Source organism: Lactuca sativa, chromosome 8, assembly GCF_002870075.4.
Source record: "Lactuca sativa cultivar Salinas chromosome 8, Lsat_Salinas_v11, whole genome shotgun sequence".
NCBI classification, from domain to species: domain Eukaryota; kingdom Viridiplantae; phylum Streptophyta; class Magnoliopsida; order Asterales; family Asteraceae; genus Lactuca; species Lactuca sativa.
Genome location: NC_056630.2, coordinates 283,685,864 through 283,708,168, shown reverse-complemented (window position 1 = coordinate 283,708,168; position 22,305 = coordinate 283,685,864). Strand labels below are relative to the sequence as shown.

General features: G+C 39.5%; 1 protein-coding gene and 1 pseudogene across 1 annotated transcript; both read right to left on the bottom strand.

Annotated features, from left to right (window-relative positions):
• Positions 1 to 4,516: 4,516 nt before the first annotated feature.
• Positions 4,517 to 6,063, bottom strand: LOC111918349 (small heat shock protein, chloroplastic). The gene is made up of 2 exons (XM_023914023.3): positions 5,694 to 6,063; positions 4,517 to 5,173 (listed from the first exon to the last, which is right to left on the bottom strand). The coding sequence occupies exons 1-2, from the start codon at positions 5,908 to 5,910 to the stop codon at positions 4,683 to 4,685; spliced, it is 708 nt and encodes a 235-aa protein (XP_023769791.1). The 5' UTR covers positions 5,911 to 6,063; the 3' UTR covers positions 4,517 to 4,682.
• Positions 6,064 to 17,045: 10,982 nt separating this feature from the next.
• Positions 17,046 to 18,054, bottom strand: LOC122195492 (ATP synthase subunit alpha, mitochondrial-like; annotated as a pseudogene).
• Positions 18,055 to 22,305: the final 4,251 nt, after the last annotated feature.

Genomic DNA, 22,305 nt, shown 5'->3' with positions numbered 1-22,305 from the left:
CTATTTCCTTTTCTTCGTTGAGATGTGGTATGGTTGGATCGGATGTCCGTCCGAAGGTCGTTTGATCATTAGTTATATATTATGTATAAAAGCATAGACATATATGTTTACATTAGTCTGTTCAGTTGTGAGTCTCTATCATTAGTCCAGTATTTTACATCAGATCTCACTATACGAGATGCATCTTCAGTACACGGCCTTCTCCGTTGTCAAGTTGGTAACCAGAGTCTCTTGTAGGGAGAGCGGACATTATGTGTATAGATCTATACGGGATTGACACCCCCGCACCCTGACTGCTAGCTACAGTCCACGGCCTACCAAGCCAAGGGGTGACAAATGTCACACTTACACAGACGCTTACAGGGCATCTAGTTCTCTAGTGTCTATCAGTATGGTTATGAGTATCTCGGGGTTACCTTATAATTCATGGTTTTAAGATAACGGGTTTTTAACACTGTATTCACTGTATTCACTGTTTTAGACCTTGCTAGTTGTATCTTTCATTTGATACTGTCTGGGGTCTGTATTCACTGTTTTAGACCTTGCTAGCTGTATCTTTCATTTGATACTGTCTAGGGTCTGTATTCACTGTTTTAGACCTTACTAGTTGTATCTTTCATTTGATACCGTCTGGGGTCTGTGTCTCCTTTTGTTAGACTGAGCCAGGCGTGTCATTCAGTCGATACTCTCCTGGAGTCTATGATTCCTTTTTCCTTAGTCAGCAGTCCTCACTACTGAGGCATATGTTATTTTCCCTGATATTCTCCTACTTTCTTTAAAATCAAATCCTGTATTTTGATAATGATAGTGTTTAAGGGAAAACTAACTTTTTACAACATAACTCTGTCCAGTCTTGGTAGAAGATTGCTTTTAATTAGAAAATATAGGATTTTCTGGAAAGGACTCTAATACACTGTAGACTCTAAAACTACTACTTTTATAAAGTTATTTTGAACTTACACAAATGACACTAAATACTTATGAACTCACCAGCATTTATAAAAATGCTGATACTCGCTTTCAAATAACTTGTATTCTCAGGTCAGCAATAGACAGGTACATCCCCGGAGCTTTTGATGAAGATTGTTTAGTACCAAGCTGCACTTATACTATTACTTGTATTACTTTGACGCTCTATATAATGTAAACCACGTAAAACTATTACTATTAATGCAATGGTTGTTGTACTTTGATTACTATACTGCATATGTTGTGATACTTGACATGACGTCATCCACCCCAGAACGTTTCCGCCGTTCCGGTTTTGGGGTGTGACAGAGGGGTTCCCGGACCAACGCTCTGAAGGTAAAGTCAGATAAGACTTAAAAATGCATTGAGAATCGAGTAAAACTTAATAAAACAATGTGTTTTGTTTGTGTACCTTGTAAAGTAATTTCGTTGCTTATTATTGGTCGATATTTAGGAGGCTATGACCTCTTCTTGTACCGAGCAGGTTTGTCATCTTGTCATGTTAATGGTCGTATGCCCGAAGGTACACTTGTGTGTACTTGGTAGCCTTTTAACAGTTGTTTCTTGTTGATCAAAGGATCTATCACGTACTTATCACAATGCATACTGTTTTCTTAGAGTCCCAATGTGCTATAACACTGTTGTGACGTAAATTCGTATCTTATTCGTTATTTTCTGTAGTTCGGTACTTGCACATAGGTCGGTATATACATGGTTTGGTATATACCTAGTTCGGTATTTACATGGTTCGGTATGGTAAGGGTATATTTGTAGCTTCGAGCTAGGTTATACCCCATTATTTACAAATGTCCAAGAGGAACTGTAGATTCTTGGACTTGGCTTGCTTGGGTGCTCTAAGACTCACAAAGGCTCTTCTCCTTTCTTCAAGAGCAAAAAATGTTCCAAAATAGGCTTAGATCTAAAGAGAGGGTTGTGGGTTTTGGGCGACTCCTTTATTGGAGATCGAGGCTAAGGATAGGGAAAACCCTAGGCCCCAACACCCTTTATATATATATATATATATATATATATATATATATATATATATATATATATATATATATATATATATATATATATATATATATATATATCCTTTTGACACATGTCACCCTATTAGGCCTCCTAATTAATGCATATTTTATTCTCCTTTCGCCATGTGTCACCATATTATGTCTCCTAATTAATGGAAAAACAGCAAATTTAGTCCTTATGGTTTGCAAAAAACTTTGGATATGGTCCAAAAAGTTTCCGACTTGCATGGAATGTCCAAAATCAAAACTTTTCTGTGGTTTTGGTTCAAATAAATATGAAAAGACTATTTTACCCTTATTATTTCTTTTTTACATTATTTATTTATTTAAGAATTCAAAATAATTATAAAAAAATAAATAAATAACACCCCTATCCCTCTCCATCATACCCCTCCTCCTTTCTCTCTCCTTTTTTACTCTCTCTCTCTCCTTCTCTCCTATCTTCTTCTTCTTCCTAACATTTCACCTGTAGTTTCTAGATGAAAAAAGCAGACCAGATCCACCATCACCCACCTCCAGTAACCTCTCCAATCTCCAGCCACCTTTCTCATTGTCGATATCCACCACCCACTCAACCCCACCTAAACCCACCATAGCCTCTCTATCTCTCTAGATTTCTGGGTATGAACATACAAATTTATATGAAATCATTTCTGGTTTTGAGTACCAAATACTCTTGTAATCTCCCTATTCTTGACCCTATTCATCGGAACCCACAAATCAGCTTGTCTCCCTAATGCTCTGTCCTAATCACCAACAACCATCGTCCTTAAATTTGAATCTTTAGCCCTTCTCAGCATATCCAAGAAATCATAATCATCAGAAAACTCGATTTCTCAAGAACCAACCTGCAACAACAACAAAATCCTTTGAAAACTCCCACTTGAAGTGCTTCAATGACGACATCGATTCAGCCTCCTTCGGTTCAGAGTAAGAGGAGAAGTGGATATGAGGGATGTGAGGTGAGTGTTGACTTCGATTTCATATTTAGAAAGAGGGAGGCAAAACTTTTTGATTTGGATCTTATGGGGGATCCGATGAACTTTATGGATGAGCATATAGAAAACAATTTCTAGAAGGAAACCTACACATACATATATACATAAATCGATTGTAGATTGGATTTTGTGGTTTTCTTTTGTGAGAGAGATTTTCATGTGTATGTATGTTCATCAGAAATCGATGGAGTAACTAGTGAAATGAGAGAGAGAGAGAGAGAGAGAGAGAGTACAGTGGGGGTGGGGGTGGAAAATTCTTTTTTTTATATTTTTTTAAAATTTAAAATAGCATTAAAATACTTATAGAAAAAGGAAAAAAGAAATCAAAAGGGCATAACCGTCTTTTTAAGTTTTTTTGGACAAAAAACCCAGAAAAACCTTGATTTTGGACATTTCATGCAAGTTGAAAATTTTTTGGACCCTATTCAAAGTTTTTTGAATATCACAGAGATCAAATTTGCAGTTTTGTCTAATTAATGCATGCCACTTATCAACCTATTGATTCTCCATTTTAAATTTCAAATTTTCAATTTTTCACTCTATTTATATTAAATTAATAATATTAGAATAAGAATTAAAATAAAGTTAATTCAAATTATAAAGTGATATAATTTCATACATTTATTTATATCAATGATTTAAAATTTATATAACTAAAAAAAATCACTTAATTAATAATTTAATTAAAATAATTAATTAATAATTTTGAGTTTTTACTATAAAAGTTTAATTAATTTTTTAAACGTGGTTCCACGGGTATAAACTAGTATACAATGTTCTAAAATATGATTTTTTATTTGTTCCATTGCAAATTTTTTAAACCAAAGATCTTTTATGTCAACGGTATCATTGTTTTTTTTTTTTTTTTGATATTGAGGGTTCAAGTATTGTTGTGGATATATATATATATATATATATATATATATATATATATATATATATATATATATATATATATATATATATATATATATATATATATATATATATATATATATATATATATATATATATATATATATATATATGAACCTCAATCTCAAATAAAACACATGATATGGTTGACCTAAAAAATCTTTGGTTTAAAAAATTTGCTATGAAACAAATAAAAAAGATCATATTTTAGAACATTCATTAGTCTAGAAGATAAACACTTAACAAGAAGCACACAATTTATACCACTAATCTCTTAATACGGAATATATTTAGGCTATGTTTGGCGTAGTAATTGAAAAGCTAGCTGTTAGCTGAAAAGCTAGCTGATAAAAAATAACAGTAAAACTAGCTGAAATATATAAAATTACATAAAAAGACATAAAAATATGTGTTTCTATAATTAACTAAGGAGTATATTTGAAAATTTAACAAAAAAAAAAACAAAAAAAAAAAAAAAAAAAAAAAAACTCCTATAAAGCTAGCATTTCAAAAAGCTAACTTATAAACTAGTTAATAAGCTACTATTTAGCTTACCAAACACGACAACAAAAAAACCTCAAAAAATAAGGTAGTTGTGCCAATTTTATATTTAACTAAGCAACATCTACACATCTACAATGTACAAGCTTTTAATATACCATTAACATTTTTTAAATAGCCAAAATTTTCATCAATAAATATTTAGGAATTCGAAATTTTCTTTTACACTGTCAAAACAAAATTTTCAAAATTGCTTGCTTTCTACTCATTGAACGCTTATATCCAACACCTTGGAAGAAACAGGTGCTTTAGGTATCGTTACATACAAAACCCCATCTCTAACCTCAGCCTTAATCTTCTCAAACTGTATATTTTCAGGCAATGCAATCCTAAAACTATACCTCCCAAAGCTTTTAGGGCTCCATTCCCCCTCATCAATGGCTTCCTCATTGCTTTCACCATTGTTGTCTTTCTTCACTTTTTCTGCTTTCAAAACCAGCATCTTCTCTTCCACCCACACCTTCACATCTTCTTTCGTCATTCCAGGCATATCAAATCTCAACTTGTAGTCCTCTTCACCTTCTTTGATCTCCCATGGAGTCCTTCCCCTGCTGTAACTGCTTGTACCCTGTCCCTGAGATCCCCACGCACCACCATTTCCACCACCGTTGTATGCCAGTGGCTCCTCCATTAGTCTGTCCATTGTGTCCATCATTTGCTGAACTGTTCTTGCTGTTGGAAATCTATCCCATAACCCTACACACAACAGGATTGAATCTTGGTTAGTATCTCGATGTCATGCTGGAAAATCATAAATGATACATACCCTTATCAGAAATCAAGAAAAAAGTTGGAAATTTTGAATCTTGATTGATTCTTTCATCTTATATGTCAAGAATTTTACTTACCCATATCAGAAATGGAAGAAAAAATGTTGCAAAGATTGATTCTTGGTTATTTTCTTTATGTTATATTGAAGAAACGTACACATCCATATCAAAAATTGAAAAAAAAAAAGATGGAAAGATTGAATCTTTGTTTGTTCTTTAATTCATGTTTCAAGAATTGTATACACCCATATCAGAAATTGGAAGAAAAAAGATGGAATATATCTTAAATGTAAAGAATTATACATTCCCATATCAGAAATGGAAGAAAAAAGTTGGAAAATTTGAATCTTGATTGGTTCTTTCATTTCATATTAAAGAATTTTGCTTCATCATATCAGAAATATAAGAAAAAAGTTGTGTAAATTAAATCCTAAACTGAAACTTACCAACAGGTGGGGATTGGGCGACTCTCTTCTTGATGGGTTGCTGATTCTTGATGCTTGTTCTCTGTAACTGATCCCCGTTTCTTGCGTCTGCTTTTATGATGGTGAAATTAGGATTCTTTTTGTGAGTAATTGGGATGAAAATTGAAGATGAAGGGTTTGATCTGTGGGTTGTGATTCTTTGACAGAACAATGGGAGTGTAGTCTGACATTGAGCCATGTTTTTTTGTCAAGAAACTTTGATAAAGAAGCATAAGGGGTAATGTGTATATATAGGATAGTTGAGGGTGGATATAGAAATTTCTAGAATTGTTGAGAAGTGGGTCCGTGACTAAGGTGACGTATCTGATCTTTCTCGATTTATCGATTATTATTTATTTATTGTAAACCTGTGACTATTTGAGTTTTTCTAGAGTTCTCTGGAATTTAAATGGTGCTCCTTCAGCAATTTTGGGCCTATTATGGAAAATATCTACAGGCCCATTAATCCATCTTGAAGTCATGGAATTACAAAAACGATGGTGTGATTCAATATTTAAGATAAGATAAATTCTTCAAATATGATAAAAGTGGCCAATCAGAATGTGGTTTGTAATATTCCCCATCCTTTTGAAAGTCATGTGATTAGAAAGCCATGTATTAACGGTCAGGTTAATTAAACGATCGAGCATATTAAAAGAAGTATTAATTGAAAAGTTTACCTAATTACATGTCATTCTCTTAGAGTTGAGCCAACATCGGTTTTATCTGTGTTTTCTCGGTTATATTGAGGATATATTTCATAGAAATATTATTTAGTTTCTAATTTAGATGTATAATCTATTGTAATTTTTTTTTTAATTTGTATATTCTTTAAATTAATAAAAATATTGAATCTCTGAGCAATTCATATAAACCTTTTATAAGATTCACATGAGAGGCCAAACGCAAAACACTAACAATATTTTGGATATGTCAAGTGTTGTACTGTATACCTTATGTATGGAATATTCTATCTCAACTCACCGTATGGGCGGATCTATAGCATGACAAGGATATGCGATTGCATACCCTTATTTTTCTTCCGTTAGAGTTAATTATTCTATATATATATATATATATATATATATATATATATATATATATATATATATATATATATATATATATATATATATATATATATATAGGGTTAGGTTCATGTGAGACGATCTAATTTTGTGAGACCGTGAGACGCATTTTTTATTTTTTTTAGTTAATTCAAGTTCCAAAATAATATTTAAAAAAAGAATTTTTGGATTTCTCCATTTATTTTGCATTTTAAAATTATGTTTTAGAATATGTACAGTGTAATATTCTATTAGAATATTTAACGTATTTTAAAAAAAAAAACAGGATTTTTTTTACTTCTTTTTTTATTTTTTTTAGTTAATTCAAGTTCCGAAAATAATATTTAAAAAAAGAAGTTTTAGATTTTTCCATATATTTTGCATTTTAAAATTATTTTTTAGAATATGTCAGTGTAATATTCTATTAGAATATTTCACGTATTTTAAAAAAAAAAACGGGATTTCTTTTATTCTTTTTTATTTTTTAGTTAATTCAAGTTCCGAAAATAATATTTAAAAATAGAATTTTTGGATTTTTCCATTTATTTTGCATTTTAAAATTATTTTTAGATTTGGTCTCACGGTCTCACAAAATTAGAATGATCTATATATATATATATATATATATATATATATATATATATATATATATATATATATATATATATATATATATATATATATATATATACCCTTAAGGGTATATTCATTTTTCCTATATATATATATATATATATATATATATATATATATATATATATATATATATATATATATATAGGGTAAAGTGAATATACCTAACAACCTTATATAAGCTTAGGTACCTAACCACATTATACTACATTGTTTTGCATTATATTTCCATTGCAATCATCTAAGGTTCTTAAACTTCAACCCTTAACTTGATTTACTTCCAAGATTTTCAGACATTCACCATTATATTCTTCCTACACCATTTGATTTGTAACGGTAGTATATGAAGCCCACCAGGGGGTCTCCGATAGAAAGACGTCATTTGAAGGAAAATAATGGTGAAAGTCCAAAGATTTTGGAAGCAATCATGTAACAGCCCGGATCTCCAGGTATTTTATTGTTTTAATATTTTGAGTTTTGAGAAGGGACTCGGCGAGTTGGAGCTCAGACTCGCCGAGTAGGGTCGCGATTCTGGACGCGGGATTCGTTTGGAACTCGGCGAGTCCAGGATATGGACTCGGCGAGTCCACGCTGTTTAATGAAACCCTAATTTCTCGGGTTTGGGACCTATTTAAATGGCCTTATGGCCGTCATTTGCATTCATCAGTCCATAGAGAGAAACCCTAAAAGTGCTTTAGCGATTTGAGAGTGAAAGGAGGCATTTCTTGGCATTTGTGTGTTGTTTAGCAAAGAAGAAGGAGGCTCTAGCCAAGAGGAGGCAAAGGGGGCTGCTATTTGGTGGATTGGAAGCTTGACCCTTCAATCTAAAGGTATAATTTCGACTCATCTCCTGTTTTGTGAATTATAACCGATTTTAGGGTTTCTTGTGGCCTTGTTGAGTTGATTTGATGGCCAAATAGTCCCATGCTAGTGATGAGACTTCGGATCTGGATCCATAGAGGTCCAAAGAGTCTCATTCTTCAAGCTTTATAGAGAGCAATGGAGGTCATGACCTTGTGTAGTGAGATTTGTTGAAGATTCTTCATAATTAGTCATATAGAGGTTGTTAATGCATCAAGGCTAGGACTTTACGTGATGAATCAGTCTAGGAGGGCCAGATCTATGAATTGTTGGAGTAGATCTGACCTTAGAAGCAAGTTTGAGTGATTGCATGGATTGGACTCGCCGAGTCCGATGAGCAGACTCGGCGAGTAGCTTGAAGATTGCCTTGGACCGGCCAGAGAGTGGTCCAGACGAGTCAGGAGTTGACCCAGTGAGTCAGGGCGAGTTAGAGAGGATTGTCATGTGATCTGAGTCGAGCTGGGACTCGCCGAGTCGTTCTTGAGACTCGGCGAGTTGAGTCAGGGTGGTCCCGCGATTCTTCCAGGTGGAACTCGTCGAGTCAGGGGAAGTACTCGACGTGTAGAAAAGGGAATCCTAGAGAGTTGGTGAGAACGTCTAGACTCGCCGAGTTGCCGCGGGCACTCGCCGAGTCCGGTCAAAGTTGACCGTTGACCGTTGACCTGTGTTGACTTCTTAGGGATAGTCAACCTTAGAGATAAAAGTGTTAATTAGAGTCTTGTGATGTTATAGGAGGAGTAGAGCTCGGAGGATCGAGTACGAGGGATTTCCAGAGATCGTGAGATACTGAGACACGCGAGGTGAGTCTTCTCACTATACTTTACCTTGAGTAGGTAACCAGAGTCATGTGATAGAGTATGTGTATGTTATGTGTATGCTATGTGTTGTACTACATGATGTCTATGTGATTTATGTTGTGCATGCTTATAGAGTTGGAACCGGAAGGTTCCTAGAGTTAGAACCTGAGGGTTCACAGAGTTGGGTGCACGGACCCATAGAGTTATGGCCTCGAGTGGCTAATATGTGTTTTATGTGTGGTATTTTGGGGAACTCACTAAGCTTTGTGCTTACAGTGTTAGTGTTGTTGTTTCAGGTACTAGCGATGACCGTGGGAAGGCGCCGGCTTGATCTGTACACACATAGAGGAATTCGATATAATTATGTGATCTTGGGATTTGTATGATACATATTGGAATTTGAAATTTGATGTTTTATGAAATTAAGAGAGAAATGCTTTTATAAACTGTGAAAAATAAATTTTAAAATTTTCAGTGTTACAAGTTGGTATCAGAGCCTTGGTTTGAGGGATTCGAGTACACCTTCGGGCGTATTTGAACTCAAACTGAGGATTTGAGATGTATTTTCAAAAAGAGTAAAAGATTTTCGAAAAACGCAGAGCAAGAGATGTGTGTACGATCAGTCAGCGCCCGAACGGTGATTTCCCAAAAATACCTTTATATATTATGTGATATTGATATTGATATGATGTATCCGCATGTTAGAGTAGGCTAGGTATTGCTACTAGGACTAGAGTGGCCTGATGTGTGATGCCTTAGCCTAGAGAGGGGTGAGCTGCTATGAGATGCTTGAGAGTGAGTAGGTAGCAGCAAGGGACTTATGAGAAATCTATTAGAGAGTAGTCTATGCATGATAAAGTACTTGAGACCTGGGATCCAAAGAGAAGGACTTGGAGTGTATTCTGGTGCGGTGCGGACAGTAGTATTGGGCCCGTACTACTGGAAGCACCGGAGCAGTGTGCAGCCTAAGTCAGAATCTTTGGAATGCCAAGAATCAAGGAGAAAAGAGTTGTCGAGTGTGAGCATACTCGTGTGGATTCTAATTTATCGTATGTTGTATTTCAGAGGTAGATCATGGTGAGGACACGTTTGATGCCCGAGAGCAGTGGTACCAGTGAGGAGGAGATCCGCCGGATCATTCAGGAGGAGGTGGCTGCGGCCATCAGGGCAGAGATACCGGAAATGTTTGGGTCTATAAAGACCACCTTGATTGAGACGTTTGATGAGCGTTATGCCGCTCTTTCTGAGGCTGCTGCTGCAGCGGCTACCGCAGCGATTGCTGCTGCGAGGCCGCAGGGTGGGGATGCGTTGCTATTCCGTGAGTTCAGCAACACAAAACCACCAGAGTTTGATGGTACTCAGGATCCGGTGGCAGCTATGAGGTGGATATCTGATATTGAGGGGTGTTTCTTCACTTGCTCGTCTCCTGAGCATTTGAAGGTACGGTTCGCGCTGAACCAGCTTCGCTTGGGAGCGAAGGACTGGTGGAAGTTTGTGACAGCGCATTATTCGCCTGCTGAGCTTTCTGCGGTGACCTGGGAGAGGTTCACCACTATGTTTCGGGATGAGTACGTTCCCCAGGTGGAGAGGGAGCGTTTAGCACAGGAGTTTCTGACCCTCAAGCAGGGTACTGAGTCTGTTACAGCGATCACGAGGATGTTCCACGAGAGGGCGATGTTCTGCCCTGAGCACGTGTCCACTGAGCAGGCACGTATGAGCCGCTACTTGAGCATCTTGAGGAGGGATATTCGGGAGTTCGCTGCGAACTCCTCGTACCGGACATTTGCCGAGCTTCAGGCAAATGCCCGGAAGAGGGAGATTGAGCTTGAGACCCAGGCCAGGGAGGAGGCAGAGTCTCAGGGGAGGGATCGGCGACCGGCGTTGTCGCAGCCGGCCGCCAAGCGGGCCAAGCCTGCTGATCCCAGACCAGGGAGCCAGAAGGGCCGCACTTGCGGAAAGTGCGGCAAGGGTCATGACGGAGTCTGCCGAGCAGGGTCTTGCTACAAATGTGGTAAGGAGGGGCACATGGCCAAGGACTGCCCCAAGGGGTTTGCAGTGTGCTTTCACTGCAACCAGACCGGACACCGGAAGGCCGAGTGTCCGCAGTTGCGCGGAGCATCTCAGGGGTCTGCTCCTGCCGCCACCAGAGTTACAGAGAGTCGGCCTGTGAAGGCCGAGACGCCGAGAGCTCGAGGGAGAGCCTTCCAGCTGACTGCGGAGGAGGTCCGCGCTGCGCCCGATGTTGTGGCTGGTATGTTTCCTTTCGTGTATTTATTTTGACATATGATGTTATGCTTATAATATGTTATGTGTAGGTACTTTTCTTGTGAATTCCGTACCTGCTTTAGTGTTATTTGACTCGGGTGCGAGTCGGTCTTTTGTATCTTTGGCCTTTAGCCAGCATATCAGTGCTAGTCGTGAGGAGTCGGCCTCTGAGAGTCTCCATAGCTGATGATAGATTGATTTGTGCCACAGAGGTTTTCCGGGGATGTGTGTTAGAGATCTTCGGGATTGAGTTTCCGATTGATCTGATTCCTATTGCGATGGGCGATGTTTGTGTCATTGTGGGCATGGACTGGTTGAGCCGATTCGGCGCGATTATCGACTGTGAGCGTTAGCTGGTGACTATACGAGACCCTAGTGGGGGAGTTCTTTCGGTGTACGGTGAGGGTACACGTTCGGGATCAGCCTTTTGTTCGGCCGCCAGGGCGAGGCAGTGTCTACAGTAGGGCTGTAAGGGTTTTGTGGCGTATGTGATGGATACGCGAGCGACTTCCGAGAGACCGAGTTCAGTTGGGGAGGTACCGGTGGTATGTGAGTTTCCAGATGTCTTTCCCGAGGAGCTGCCGGGAGTACCTCCTGTGAGGCAAGTAGAGTTTGGTATTGATTTGGTTCCGGGAGCTGCGCCTATAGCTAAGGTGCCTTATCGTCTTGCACCTCCAGAGATGCAAGAGTTATCCTCGCAGCTTCAGGAGTTGCTGGGGAAGGGATTTATTCGGCCGAGCAGCTCGCCGTGGGGAGCACCTATTCTGTTTGTCAAGAAGAAGGATGGTTCACACCGGATGTGTATTGATTACCGGGAGTTGAACAAGCTGACGGTCAAGAACCGTTACCCGTTGCCGAGAATCGACGATTTATTTGATCAGTTGCAGGGAGCATCTTGGTTTTCCAAGATCGATTTGAGGTCGGGATATCATCAGGTGAGGGTGCGAGACGGGGACGTCCAGAAGACAGCTTTCAGGACGCGTTATGGGCATTATGAGTTTGTGGTGATGCCTTTTGGGCTCACCAATGCCCCGGCGGTGTTCATGGATCTCATGAACAGGGTATGTAGGCCGATGTTGGATCGGTCGGTGATTGTATTTATCGATGATATTCTGGTGTATTCGAGATCTAGGGAGCAGCATGAGGAAAATTTGAGGGAGGTCCTTGGGGTACTGAGATCGGAGAAGCTTTATGCAAAGTTCTCCAAGTGTGATTTTTGGTTACGGGAGGTCCAGTTCCTAGGACATCTCGTTAACCAGGAAGGGATTCTGGTCGATCCGGCCAAGGTTGAGGCGGTGATGGGTTGGGAGGTGCCAAAGTCACCCTCTGAGATCAGGAGCTTCCTTGGATTAGCAGGGTATTATCGGAGATTTATCAAGGATTTCTCCAAGATCGCAGTGCCGCTCACCAGGTTGACCCGGAAGGGTGTTGCATTCTCATGGGGTCCCGAGCAGCAGACCTCCTTTGAGACACTTCGCCAGAGGTTGTGCGAAGCCCCGGTATTAGCTCTCCCGGAAGGGATGGAGGATTTTGTAGTATATTGTGATGCATCGATTTTGGGGTTGGGTGCGGTGTTGATGCAGAGGGGTCATGTGATAGCATATGCATCGAGGCAGCTGAAGCCTCATGAGACAAGATATCCCACGCATGATCTAGAGTTGGGGGCAGTAGTGTTCGCCCTCAAGATTTGGCGCCACTACTTATATGGGGTTCGATGTACGATATACATGGACCATAAGAGCTTGAAGTACTTGATGGATCAGCCCAATCTAAACATGCGTCAGAGGAGGTGGTTAGATGTGGTCAAGGATTATGATTGTGAGATCCTGTACCACCCGGGCAAGGCCAACGTGGTGGCCGATGCATTGAGCCGCAGGACGGAGAGCACTCCATTGCGAGATGTATGTTTGAGATTGACCATGATAGCTCCGGTATTGGATGCCATTCGTGGGGCACAGGCCGAGGCTGTGCAGCCGGAGATGCAGAAGAGGGAACGGGTCGTTGGTTTGGTTTCAGAATTCGTTACGGATGGGCGAGGGCTTATGACTTTTCAGGGTCGGATTTGGGTACCGTTCGTGGGTGGTACGCGCACTTCCTTGATGGAGGAGGCTCATCGGTCGAAATTTTCGATCCATCCGGGGGCTACGAAGATGTATTTGGATTTGAGGAAAGAGTATTGGTGGCCCTGTATGAAGAGGGACGTCGCGTGGTTCGTTGAGAGGTGCTTGACCTGCCGTAGAGTTAAGGCCGAGCACCAGAGACCGCATGGCAAGTTGCAGCCATTGGAGGTTCCCGAATGGAAATGGGAACAGATCACTATGGATTTCATCACCAAATTGCCGAGAACTGCCAGGGGAGTTGATGCAATTTGGGTGATTGTGGATAGGTTGACGAAGAGCGCTCACTTCCTTGCCATCAGTGAGAGTTCTTCAGCAGAGAAGTTGGCAGAGTTATATGTGAGAGAAGTGGTATCTCGGCATGGAGTGCCGATCTCGATTGTTTCAGACCGTGATGTGCGCTTTACTTCCAAATTCTGGAAGAAATTTCATGAGGAGTTGGGTACTAGATTGCATTTTAGTACCGCATATCATCCCCAGACAGACGGTCAGAGTGAGCGGACGATTCAGACGCTTGAGGACATGCTTCGAGCATGTGTGTTGGATTTTGGGGGTAGCTGGGATGCGTATCTACCCTTGGCAGAGTTTTCCTACAACAACAGCCATCATTCGAGCATTGGTATGCCACCCTTTGAGCTGTTGTATGGTAGGAGGTGTCGGACCCCCATTTGCTGGGGAGAGGTCGGGCAGAGAGTGTTGGGCAGTACCGAGATCGTGCTTCAGACGACAGAGCAGATTCAGCAGGTCAGACAGAGGTTGTTGACCGCCCAGAGTCGACAGAAGAGTTATGCAGACAGACGCCGGTCCGAGCTTGAGTTTCAGGTCGGTGACTTCGTTCTCCTGAAGGTCTCTCCTTGGAAAGGGGTGATTCGATTCAGGAAGAGGGGCAAGTTGGGGCCCCGGTATATTGGGCCATTTCGCGTGATTGCGAGGGTAGGCCGGGTAGCCTATCGTTTGGAATTGCCAGCAGAGTTGGGGCAAATCCACGACACTTTCCATGTGTCGCAATTGAGGAAATGTATTGCCGATGAGTCGGCAGTAGTTCCATTAGAGGATATTCAGGTGGATGCGAGCCTGAATTACGCCGAGAGACCAGTAGCCATCAGAGATCGGAAGATCAAGGTTCTGAGGAACAAGGAGGTACCTTTGGTGTTGGTTCAGTGGCAACACCGGAAGGGATCAGAGATGACCTGGGAGCCGGAGCGCGAGATGCGGGCTTAGCATCCGGAGCTATTTTAGAGCGAGACTTCGAGGGCGAAGTCTAATCCTAGTGGGGGAGAATTGTAACAGCCCGGATCTCCAGGTATTTTATTGTTTTAATATTTTGAGTTTTGAGAAGGGACTCGGCGAGTTGGAGCTCAGACTCGCCGAGTAGGGTCGCGATTCTGGACGCGGGATTCGTTCGGAACTCGGCGAGTCCAGGATATGGACTCGGCGAGTCCACGTTGTTTAATGAAACCCTAATTTCTCGGGTTTGGGACCTATTTAAATGGCCTTATGGCCGTCATTTGCATTCATCAGTCCATAGAGAGAAACCCTAAAAGTGCTTTAGCGATTTGAGAGTGAAAGGAGGCATTTCTTGGCATTTGTGTGTTGTTTAGCAAAGAAGAAGGAGGCTCTAGCCAAGAGGAGGCAAAGGGGGCTGCTATTTGGTGGATTGGAAGCTTGACCCTTCAATCTAAAGGTATAATTTCGACTCATCTCCTGTTTTGTGAATTATAACCGATTTTAGGGTTTCTTGTGGCCTTGTTGAGTTGATTTGATGGCCAAATAGTCCCATGCTAGTGATGAGACTTCGGATCTGGATCCATAGAGGTCCAGAGAGTCTCATTCTTCAAGCTTTATAGAGAGCAATGGAGGTCATGACCTTGTGTAGTGAGATTTGTTGAAGATTCTTCATAATTAGTCATATAGAGGTTGTTAATGCATCAAGGCTAGGACTTTACGTGATGAATCAGTCTAGGAGGGCCAGATCTATGAATTGTTGGAGTAGATCTGACCTTAGAAGCAAGTTTGAGTGATTGCATGGATTGGACTCGCCGAGTCCGATGAGCAGACTCGGCGAGTAGCTTGAAGATTGCCTTGGACCGGCCAGAGAGTGGTCCAGACGAGTCAGGAGTTGACCCAGTGAGTCAGGGCGAGTTAGAGAGGATTGTCATGTGATCTGAGTCGAGCTGGGACTCGCCGAGTCGTTCTTGAGACTCGGCGAGTTGAGTCAGGGTGGTCCCGCGATTCTTCCAGGTGGAACTCGTCGAGTCAGGGGAAGTACTCGACGTGTAGAAAAGGGAATCCTAGAGAGTTGGTGAGAACGTCTAGACTCGCCGAGTTGCCGCGGGCACTCGCCGAGTCCGGTCAAAGTTGACCGTTGACCGTTGACCTGTGTTGACTTCTTAGGGATAGTCAACCTTAGAGATAAAAGTGTTAATTAGAGTCTTGTGATGTTATAGGAGGAGTAGAGCTCGGAGGATCGAGTACGAGGGATTTCCAGAGATCGTGAGATACTGAGACACGCGAGGTGAGTCTTCTCACTATACTTTACCTTGAGTAGGTAACCAGAGTCATGTGATAGAGTATGTGTATGTTATGTGTATGCTATGTGTTGTACTACATGATGTCTATGTGATTTATGTTGTGCATGCTTATAGAGTTGGAACCGGAAGGTTCCTAGAGTTAGAACCTGAGGGTTCACAGAGTTGGGTGCACGGACCCATAGAGTTATGGCCTCAAGTGGCTAATATGTGTTTTATGTGTGGTATTTTGGGGAACTCACTAAGCTTTGTGCTTACAGTGTTAGTGTTGTTGTTTCAGGTACTAGCGATGACCGTGGGAAGGCGCCGGCTTGATCTGTACACACATAGAGGAATTCGATATAATTATGTGATCTTGGGATTTGTATGATACATATTGGAATTTGAAATTTGATGTTTTATGAAATTAAGAGAGAAATGCTTTTATAAACTGTGAAAAATAAATTTTAAAATTTTCAGTGTTACAAATCAAGTTATGAGGTTGAATTTTAAGAACTTTGGGTGATTACAATGCAAATATGATACAAAATTACATAGTATGATGTGGTTAGGTACCTAAGCTTATATAAGGTTGTTAGGTATATTCACTTTACCCATATATATATATATATATATATATATATATATATATATATATTAAAGAAAAGGAAAAATCTTTGGTTTAAAACTTTCCGTAAATAAATAGGAATGATTTTTGAAACTTTAAAAAATCAAGAATAGTCGATAACTTAACAAATAATACTCTAAAACTTAAACAATCAAAAAACCTAACAATTCTTGCTACTTACCAACTTTATCTAAAAAAGACTATCTTGGGAATAGTAAGTTATTTATAAATTTTAGAATACAAAACCTTGATGCTATCATTTTTAGGGCTGTTAATTTGGTCAGAGAACACAAGTTATTTATAAATTTTATAATACAAAACCTTGATGTGGTTATTTTGAGGGTTGTTAATTTCATAAGAAAAATAGATAATCGTATATAAAAAATACAAGTTGTCATATTCTATCGATTTTAATAAATTTAAATTATTATGTAATATTCCTATTGTGAAATCATTGAATTACTTTTTGGATTCTTCTTGTGTTTCAATGATGGGTAAGGCGGTCAAGCTACCTGCGTCGTCTTGTCTGGTTCGATTATTTAGTGGCTCTTTTCAAGAGACGGTAATGTAAATATAAAACATCCCTTGGGAAAGCCTCAAGGCCTGGTGGTCGGCGTAACAATAATGACATTTGTCTATATGTCACTGCCTGTTTACTAAGATCATCATAGATTATTAATGCATGCATTCCATTATCGCAGAAATATTCCCCCATGGCACAGCCAAAATATGGGGCCAGAAATTGCAGAGGAGCAAAATCCGAAGCGGTGACTGCTACAAGAATGGAATATTCCATAGCATTCGCTTCTGAAAGAATTTGAACTAATTGTGTCATAGTTGAGCGTTTTTGTCCAATCGCTACATAGACACAATACAATGTCTTACTATCATAACCGCCCCTTGAGTTCATTTGCTTTTGGTTTAATATGGTATCGATAGCAATAGCTGTTTTTCTGATTTGTCGGTCCCTGATTATAAGTTCTCGTTGACCATGGCCTACAGGAACCAAGCTATCTACCACGTTTAACCTAGTATTCACAGGCTCGTGCACATATTTACGTTCAATAATCACAGGGGCTTTCACTTCGACACGTCTTCGCTCGTGATCGCTTAGACCCTCTATCCCACCAATAGGTACTCCCAAGGCGTCAACCACACGCCCCAGCACAGCCTTTCCCACAGGGACATCCACAATAGAGCCAGTGCGCTTGACAAGATCTCATTCTTTAATAGCAGTATCACTACCAAAGACAAGGATACCTACATTCTTATTCTCAAGATTCAAGGTTATTCCTTTCACACCTCTGGAAAACTCAACCATTTCCCCAACTTGAATCTCATTCAACCCATAAACACGTGCAATCTCATCTCCAACTGAGATCACTCAAACAATCTCATCCACTTGAAAATTCGTGTAAAAATTGATAATTCTCCTTTTTAATAGAGTTGTTAGTTCAGCAGACCTTGGAGAGAATTACGTGATTCTATTTATTTTGGGGTATATATAAGGGAGAATACCGTTTTCAATTTCAAAGAGCTCTATTTCCGCCTAAGATCTATTCTTATGGATTAGATTCGATCTTGTACTACTAGAACTAGGAGTTGAGATAGCATGGAACACCAACACAATCCATTGTTAAATGTCTTTGAGCTCCTTCTTCTTTCGTGAAAGCATAGGACTCATTATGTTAAGCATCTAATCCTAGTCTTTATGTTATCTGTGTTAGAGGACATAGATGTACCTTATGTTGAACAGTCTGACATCAAGTTGTTAGGACCTGAGTCGCTATGCGAACACTTAACAAAAGACTGAAATAAAGTTCGAGTAGTTTATGAATCAGTTATTAAGGATCTTAGCCAAACGCTGAGCGGCTGTGTAAGCACTTTGGGCGCAAGTTTCTCGATCAAACTTGACGAATTGTCATAAAGACATCACTTTGCTTTATATATATATATATATATATATATATATATAATAAAAATGGATTATAAAATACAATTCAATTAATTAGAAGCATTCATAGTTTTCGGTTTGTTTTTCATCATCTAAAAGAAAAAGAAAAAAGAAAACTAAAGTTATTTTGAAACACAAAACAAATATAAGTAGATATTGTTGAAGTAGAAAATGCTTGCTGCTTGCTTAGCGCACAGATCATACGCTATCTCCTCACCCACTAATGCTAGCAAAAATTGATCCAATAAAGCATTTATTCGTACAAAACGCTCTCGAACCTCGCACTCTATCATACATGGAAAAGAAGATGACTCAAAGAAATTGGTCACAAAGATTATTTTTTGGGTCAAGAAGCTTTCGAAAAGACTTGATCCTTCCATAAAACCACTAAACATAAAGTAGTTTTGCTGTATCCTCTGAGAACGTTATAAGAGAAAGACGGAAAAAGAATGCTCACACACACATTTCACACTTCAAGAACTAAGAAAGACTCAAACAAACTCACTCTCGCTTAATTCGCATATCTAGAACTCTTTGGTAACACTCGGTTTTGGATTTGCTTCATTCTTCTGGGCGGTGGCCCAATCTTCAGTTGTCATGAGTCTTAGGGCCTTAGGGAAGAAAGGATTTGGCCCTTTTCGGATGTGGGTGTTATGGTTTAAGTGATCCAAGTGTTCGATGGTGTCTTCGGAGGCCAAGGGTATAATCGTAATTTAATAGCTCATTCTTTGATGAATTTTAGGTTCTTGTTAGGGAAATTTTAAGGCGATGGTGAGTTGTTAGAAGCATAGGGCTTCTCGCCACCTTTCCGTGGATATAAGGTTCGTTGGAAACGAACCTAAGATGAGGAAGTTAGAGCAATTTGAATTATTGGCAGAAATGGCCTTTAATGGGAAAGTTTTGCAAATCAGTTCCATGCGTGCATGGTAAGTTGCGTGTGCCTTGGGTGAGTACGCCCAACATAATGAGCATAGTGCCAAACCCTAAATTTCAGGGTTTGGGCACTATTTAATCATCCTTATAAAATCAAGGCTCCTTCATTTCTCATCCTCCATTGACTTCTAGCCTCATTTCGGAAACACTAACCTCTCACTGAGTGTTTGAGAGATCTAAGTGTGCATTTTGGTGTGCTTTTGCTCATTTTCAAGGAAACGGTGCTTGGTGCTATCTTGTGGTTCAAAGGAAGACTTTATCTAGACTCTTGGCTTCATTTCCAACTCATTTAAGGTATCAAGTTTATACCTTGGCTTCTTGTTATGTTTTATGGGTTTAAGGATAGATTTGTGCTTATTTTTGGGTTTTGAATCCTCCTTGTGAGTTTGAGCCACTCCAGGAGCCAATATTGCTAGATCTTGCCCTTTCTAAGTCTATAAGTTCGTAAAAATGGTATCTTGGTCCTTGCTTTTGGTCCATGCATGTTCTAGTTGGATTAGAATGGTTGTTGGCTCCCATTAAGTCTTGAAAACTCATAAAGGTGCTGACTTTATGCATTAAGAGCTTTATTTTAATGTTCTCTAAAGTTTGTGTGCTAAGTGCTTTAGTGATTAAGTTAGAAAATGAGTTTTTGGAATAAGCCATGTTACGCCCCGCGTAACTGGATGTACACCCAATGTACCTAGATTTTGTCATGACTTGGTTTTGTCGAGTACGCCCAACGTAGTTAGGCGTACGCCGCACGTACGACGTTCAACTAGGCTTTGAGCTTCGCATCTTTGGACCACCTTGTTGCTTTGGGCCTATTTGGGCCATCTAAGATCAACTGTTGGACTAAGGGAATTATTAGGCTTAAGAAAAGGCCCATATAGGGGTTGGGCCCAATTTGGAAAATTAGGCCACTAGTGGGCCTTTGTGGATCTTTTGGTTTTTCGCCTTTTTTGTTGTTGGATCTGGGCCTCAGTTTTGGTTCAAGTTGGGCCAGGGGTAGAATGGTCATTTTACCCCAAGTATGGATTATGGACCATAGATTGGAACCCAATTGCTAATTGGGTGTTATTTTGTACTAATAGCTCGGGGAGTCGTCAGGGCAGTAGTTACGAATTTCTTTTAGTGAGCTTCAGCATTCGAGGTGAGTCTCCTCACTATTCTATGTGTCGAAGGCACCAATGCCGACCCATTTAGTTTATGTATTATAGGAAGACCCGAGGGTGACCCTTGTCATTTTGTATTAAAGACCAGAGGCAGCTCCTGGCAATCTGTATGCAAGACTAGAGTCTAAACTCTGACAATTAATTAGTTAAGTAGTTGTAAATTGTATGTTAGTTGTCTTTATGATGTTTGCATGGAAGACTAGGAGGTGGCTCCTGGAAGTTGTCTTTCTGACCCAATGTTTTGGTCCCCAGCATGGCAATGAAGACCATGATACAAATCTTGGCATAATGGCAAGACTATGGTTGGCACATATCACTTTTTATTGATTACTAGATATATATGATATGTGTGGCTCGTTTGATATGTATGGTATGTGGTATTTGGGTAACTCACTAAGCTTTGTGGTTAAAGTTTGTGGTTTATGGTTTCAGGTATGTCTGGTTCGAAAGGGAAGGATTGGGCTTGATCGTAGCGCATACACCCATGTTTTTCCACAATTCATGATTTCGGGATTTACTTTGATAATTGTTTTACTATGGAATACTTTTATTGTTTGGATAAAGATAAAGGAATGCTTGAATATATATATATATATATATATATATATATATACATATATATATATATATATATATATATATATATATATATATATATATATATATATATATATATATATATATTAAAAATGAAATTTTCACCCTATGATTTTTGGGATGTTACAAGTTGGTATTAGAACCTTGGTTTGAGGGATTCAGGCATACTCTCAGGTGTGCCTGAACTCAAACTAAGGGTTTGGTAAAAAGTTTTATAAAATAAACACTTAGTTAAAAAGGAATTTCTAATCAAAGAAAGGGGTGTGATGCGTGCAATCGGCCAAGCTCAAGTAAGTGCTTCCCAAAATACCAATACATGTTTATTATGATATGATTATGAAAATTGCATGCTAGATTAGGGCTAAGGAACTGCTCAGTATTATATGATAGGAGAGATGCCTTTATATGCCTGATTATATGAGCTTTAGAATTGCATGCTAGTATGGATTCCAAATAAGTGGATAGAATGGCTTGATTAGTGTATATTGGTTAGATTTTCCGTTTCCTGAATGCTACTTGCTTTGTGATTTTTGGGACTCTTTGTGATGTGAATTGACTGCTAAGTGAATATGCAAAGTCACATGTGGCACATGTTAAATAATCTTAGAGTGATGGATTTGACCCTATTGTTCAACTCTTGTTTGAGTCCAACCGTTCTAGGGTTGAGTCTTTTACTCGACTGATTATCTGATCTCTATTGTATGTGACTATATTCATGAGGAAAGTAGTTGGCATTGGTGGGAGTCCTTCAACAGCTGAGGGCTGGGTGTGGTCGAGAACCTAGGAGAGCCTATGATATGCTTCAGTGGGTTTAGTGGTGCGGTTTAGTGAGTTTTTGGTGCATTGGTTTGAGAAGGTGACTTAGAGGATTCGAGAGGATCCTTGAGGAAGGTATAGATAGGTGCGAAAGGTAGTATTGAGACCATACTATTGAAAGCATAAGAACCATACTTAAATCAAGGAGAGTCTTGGAGAATCTAAGAAGCTTATGTGAGGAGGATTCTTGGGTATGTTTTGATCTTTGGCATGTTGTATTTCAGTTTGGTGATGAGCACTCAGGGAGGTGGTTCTGGTTCTAGTT